Source organism: Chinchilla lanigera, unplaced genomic scaffold (genome assembly GCF_000276665.1).
Source record: "Chinchilla lanigera isolate Chin_1 unplaced genomic scaffold, ChiLan1.0 scaffold00094, whole genome shotgun sequence".
In the NCBI taxonomy this organism is placed as follows: domain Eukaryota; kingdom Metazoa; phylum Chordata; class Mammalia; order Rodentia; family Chinchillidae; genus Chinchilla; species Chinchilla lanigera.
This window is the reverse complement of record NW_004955495.1, coordinates 2,722,783-2,727,857: the sequence shown is the minus strand read 5'-3', so window position 1 is coordinate 2,727,857 and position 5,075 is coordinate 2,722,783. Positions and strand designations below refer to the sequence as shown.

The 5,075-nt window shown below is 49.1% G+C and overlaps 1 protein-coding gene across 2 annotated transcripts in view; it reads left to right on the top strand.

The window, feature by feature from the left end:
• Window positions 1-5,075, top strand: part of Vav1 (vav 1 guanine nucleotide exchange factor) — a 57,961-nt gene that overhangs the window by 27,611 nt on the left and 25,275 nt on the right. For both annotated transcript variants that reach the window (XM_005405689.2, XM_005405685.2), the window contains exons 2-5: window positions 4,017-4,133; window positions 4,567-4,625; window positions 4,703-4,771; window positions 4,923-5,031. In XM_005405689.2, the coding sequence (XP_005405746.1) occupies window positions 4,017-4,133; window positions 4,567-4,625; window positions 4,703-4,771; window positions 4,923-5,031 (354 nt within the window). The remainder of the gene's footprint in view (window positions 1-4,016; window positions 4,134-4,566; window positions 4,626-4,702; window positions 4,772-4,922; window positions 5,032-5,075) is intronic.

Genomic DNA, 5,075 nt, shown 5'->3' with positions numbered 1-5,075 from the left:
GGAACCGAACTCACGACCTTGCGCTTGCCAGGCAGGCGCTTTTTGCCGCTGAGCTAAATCCCCAGCCCCCACATTTTTATTCTTTGACAGAGGGAGAACAGGCCCAAGGTCAGAACTTCTGAGAGACAGAACTTATTAACATTGTTTCCATCATGTCTATTTTAACTGATTTGGATAACAAATGACCTTAGTTTTTCTTTTATTCTAGGATGCAAATGATGCCTTTTCTTAAATACATTTAACTTATTTTAAAGTAAATTTAAAGTCCATGTTCCATATTGTCTTAGTTACTTTTCTCTCGATGCTGGGACAAAATACCCGACACCCAAAGTCAAGGAAGCAAAGGTTTATTTAGCTCACAGTTTGTGGAGGTTTCAGTCCGTAATCAGCTGGCTCCAAAGCAGGGTGGAACGGCACGGGGGAAACAGTTCAAGGCAGCAGAAGACAGCAAAAACAACACGAGCAAAAAGGGAGAGCAAGCTTCTCTTCCTCCCTTTTATTGCATGTGGGCTACCCACCCCTGCCCTCCGGTGGGTGTAGCTCTCACACCATCTCCTCACCCTCCTCTTGCACAGGCTCAGGATGTTTACAAAGTGAGAACCCTCAGCCCCTGCTGAGCCACTTAGTTAAACTTCTAGACTCCTCAAGTTGATGCATTGTATCAATCATACATAAGTAATGGTTCAGGTAGATTTGGCTGGTTTAGCATAGTCCTGGGTGTGGACAAAGGGAAGGCTCAGCCTGGGTGTGGGTGGCACCAACCAAAGGCTTATAGCTTGAGTGGGATAAAAAGGGCAAGAAGGGAGGCTCGTTCCCTCCTGCCTGCCCTGCCAGGGACTGTTCCTTCTCTGCCATGCCGCCCTGCCTTGGAGCCAGCCAACTATGGATTTAAACCTCTACAGACCGTGAGCTGAAATAAACCCTTCCTCTTGTAATGTTTGTATGTAAGGTATTTTGTCCCACAAAGTGAAAGTAACTCAGACATTTGATGTAATAATAATCAAGAAGAAACCATCTGAAGATGCAAGTCTGGGGAGCATTCTTTTCTGTGTGCTCTCGTCTGCAGATTCAACCAAGTGTGGATCAAAAATACTCAAACAAAACTGCATCTGTACTGACCTGACTTTCCTCCTTGCCATTATCCTCTGAAAAAATACCTGTAAAAGCTGTTTTCATAGTATTGACATCCTAGTAGGTATTATAAGTCATCTAGAGATCATTTTAAAGTACATGGGAGACATGCCTATGACGGTGCACACCTCTAATCTCAGCACTCTGGGAGGCTGAGGCAGGAGGATCGCAAGTTCAAGCCCAGTTTGAGCACCTTAGATTTTGTCTCAAAATTAAAAAAAAAAAAAAGTCTGGGATGTAGCCCAGGATGAAGGCCCTAGGTTTAATTCCCAGTAGTGCAAATATCAGCAGCAACAACAATAATAAAAACAATAATAAATTAAGTGTGGCCTTGAAACTGAGCTAAACCCAAGTACTGATCTATGTGTTTGTTATAGGCATCCACAAAATGTAAATATTATTACAGCAGATTTGTGGGCTTGAGGTTAGCAAGGGCAGAGATCTCAGAGATATTACAGGCTAGGTTCCACATGGCCGCAATAAAAAATGAATATTGCAATAAAGCCAGTCGCATGATTTTTCGTGTTTCGTAGTATGTATAAAAGTTATGTTTATGCAATACTGCAGCCTATTAAGGGCTCAATAGCCTCACATCTAACATAGCAAGGTATGTCTCTTACTTAGAAAACACTTCCTTCCTAAAAGATGTCAGCAACCCTCTGAGCCGTCAGCACAGTCTGTTCTCTGGTGGAGGGATCTGCATTTTTTGCTGAGGGTGGAGGTTGCTGAAGGTCAAGGTGGCTGTGGCAGCTCCTTAAAATAAAGCCACAAAGAAGTTTCCCTCACCATTTGACTTTTCCTTTCGAGAAAGTTGCTCTGGAGCCTGTGACGCTGTGTGAAAGCTTTTTACCCACAATGTAACTTCCTTCCACATTGGAATCCATATTCTCAAAATCTGTTCCTACTTTACCAACTAAATAAAGGGCAAGGAGAGAGACAGGAGAACGACTGGTCCGTGGAACAGTCTGAACAGTTATTCTGTTTGCCATCTTGTTTGGATGTGGCTAGTGGCTTCCAAAACAATTAGAATAATGACACCAAAGATCACTAATCAACCTGGGCATGGTGGCACATGCCTGTCACCCCAGTACTGTGGGAGGCTGAGGCAGGAAGATCACAAATTTGAGCCCAGCCTTGGGAACTTAGTGACTTAGGGAGACCCTGTCACAAAAAAAAATAAATAAATAAAGAATAAAAAGGGTTGAGGATATAGTTCAGTGCAAAGACCCTGGGTTCAATCTTCAATAACAAAATTAAGTGTCATAAAATAAAATAAGTACAGTGGTCCTAGGAGGTCTCTCAACAAAGGGGATCTTTCAAACAAAGACATGAAGAATGTAGCGAAGTTTCCTCTGGACACTGGGGTGGATTTGTTTCCTTGGGTCACCAAAGCAAAGTCTCTGGGAGCTGGTTTTCCATCACTGTAACAAAATAGCAGAGAAGATCAACTTACAAGGAGGAAAGGTTTATCTTGGCTCTTGGCTCCTAAGGTTGCAGTCCATGGTCTGCTGTCTCCATGGCTTTTGGGCCTGTGGCAGGGCAGAAACATCACGGTGGGAGGGGATGGTGGAGGAAAACGGCTCACCTCATGTGACCAGGAAGCAGAGAGGGGGAGAGGAGGGGCCGGGACCCCAACAGCTCCTTTGAGGGCACAGTCCCAGTCACCTTCCCCTAGGTCCCAGTTCCTAAAGGCTCTCCACCTCCAGCAGCCCCACAGGCTGGTGACCAATTCTTTAACACATAGGCTTTGGCTGAGGTTCAAGATTTAAACCATGGCAGCAGTGGAAATTCATTTTATTTTAATTTTTTCACAATGAGTGCTCTGGCCCTCCCTCTCCCTCCTCCTCTTTCTTCTGCCTCCCTCCCTCTGCCTCTGTTGCAGCCACAAGGGCTCCCTTGTTGTGCCCCCAACACACAGGGCTCTGTCCTACTTCAGGGCCTTTGCACGGGCTGTGCACCCTAAGTTCAGGGACAACTCAAGGCTGCATTCTGGGGAGGACGGTGGATAGGAAGTTGTTTACCATTCATTCTTTAGAATCGCGGGGAACTCAGAGAGCTGATCTCAGCGGGACACAGGATGAGCTGATCTTGGGCAAGTACAAGGAAAGGAACGCTTTTCAAAAATCAGAGCCAGGGGGCTGGGGATTTAGCTCAGCGGCAAAGTGCCTGCCTGGCAAGCACAAGGTCGTGAGTTCGGTTCCCGGTACCGGAGAAAAAAAAAAACAAAAAACCAAAAAACAAAAAAAATAATAATAAAAAATCAGAGCCAGGTACCCAAAGGCCAGCACAGTGTCTGTGCCTGACTGCTGTATTAACTAAAGACTTTGGTTGCAAGTCACAGCAACCTGATACAACCAGCTTGAACAAGAAAAGGAAAAAGGAACGTGTTGGCTCATGAAATAGAAAAGCCCAGGGCATTTCCTACACATGGACTCATACAATATTTGGTGTCTTTTACTTAGCAAACTGTTCTTAAGGTTACATTGTGGCATGTATCCGTACCTCACTCTTTTTGATGGCTGAATAATCTTCCATTGTGTGGATATACCACATTTGTTTCTTTCTTAGTGATTAATTTTAGGTTTGCTAAATTTTACCATAGTCAACACAAAAACTGAGTCAAGACTCGGGACTCAGTTCTAGGGCAGAGCACTTGCCTAGCATGTATGAGGCCCTGGGTTCCATCCCCAGTACCAGAAAACAAATTTTAAGGGTTAGATCTGCCTTCAGGTATGGCTTGCTCTTTCTCAGAAGACAGCGCAGTTTGGTGGGAGGGAACTCAAGCTTTCATTCTCCCCTCTCTGTAGCAGCCCCTAAGCCAGGCTGCCTTGCCCTCAGTGTCTCCGGCACCCTTCACTCCCCACCTCCAATCCCCCCTCCCACAGTTTCTGTGCCTCAAGAACATCCGAACCTTCCTGTCCACTTGCTGTGAGAAGTTTGGCCTCAAGCGCAGCGAGCTCTTCGAGGCCTTCGACCTCTTCGATGTGCAGGATTTTGGAAAGGTGAGCTGAGCCCCCAAAGCTCAAAGACTGGGTTTCAATTTGTTTCATCAACATCTGGTCGGGGGAATGGGCTGTGCTGGGACCCGTGGATGAGCCACACCAGGCCACACACAGGTGCGATCTGCACTGGCCGGGGACTGGTGGAGCTGGGCTGGAGCCAGTTCCTGCTTCCGGCTTGCTGTGTGACTTCGGGTACGTCGCTGTGCCTCTCTGGTCCCTACATAGGCATAACATCATCCTGCCCTTTCTGAGTGGCCTCGAGGATTGAACAGGATGATGGGACCTTGGTGAGGCTCAGTCAAGGGATGGGAAGGCCAGAAGCACAAGGTCTAACCCAAGTCTAGCGCCGGGGCTCGGGTCCTGGGGTCGGGGGCTGTGCTGTGGCGAGCGGGTGGGGAAAGGGCTTGCTGAGCAGCGATGACCTTTGTCACAGGTCATCTACACGCTGTCCGCTCTGTCCTGGACCCCGATCGCCCAGAACAAGGGCATCATGTGAGTAACCCTCCGCCGCTCGGGACCGACCCCTCACTGCGGGCCCGCCTGCCTGGCTCACGCCACCCTCCCCCCAGGCCCTTCCCCACGGAGGAGGACGGCGTGGGTGACGAGGACATCTACAGTGGCCTGTCAGACCAGATCGAGTGAGTGTGCAGTCCAGAGCCCGGTGGCGGGGGGGGCGGGGGGGCTGTGAAGACACGGCCCGGTCCTGGGGCCTGTGGTCCCCCGCCTTGATCAAGAAGGGTCTGAGGGGCTCGGGGCTGCCTCGGGCCGTCCTGACTCTGCGTCCCACAGCGACACCGTGGAGGAGGACGAGGACCTGTACGACTGTGTGGAGAACGAGGAGGCGGAGGGCGATGAGATCTACGAGGACCTCATGCGCGCAGAGCCGGGGCCCACGCCGGTGAGGGCGGCGGCGGGCGTGGGGGTGGGGCGCAGGGCACGCGG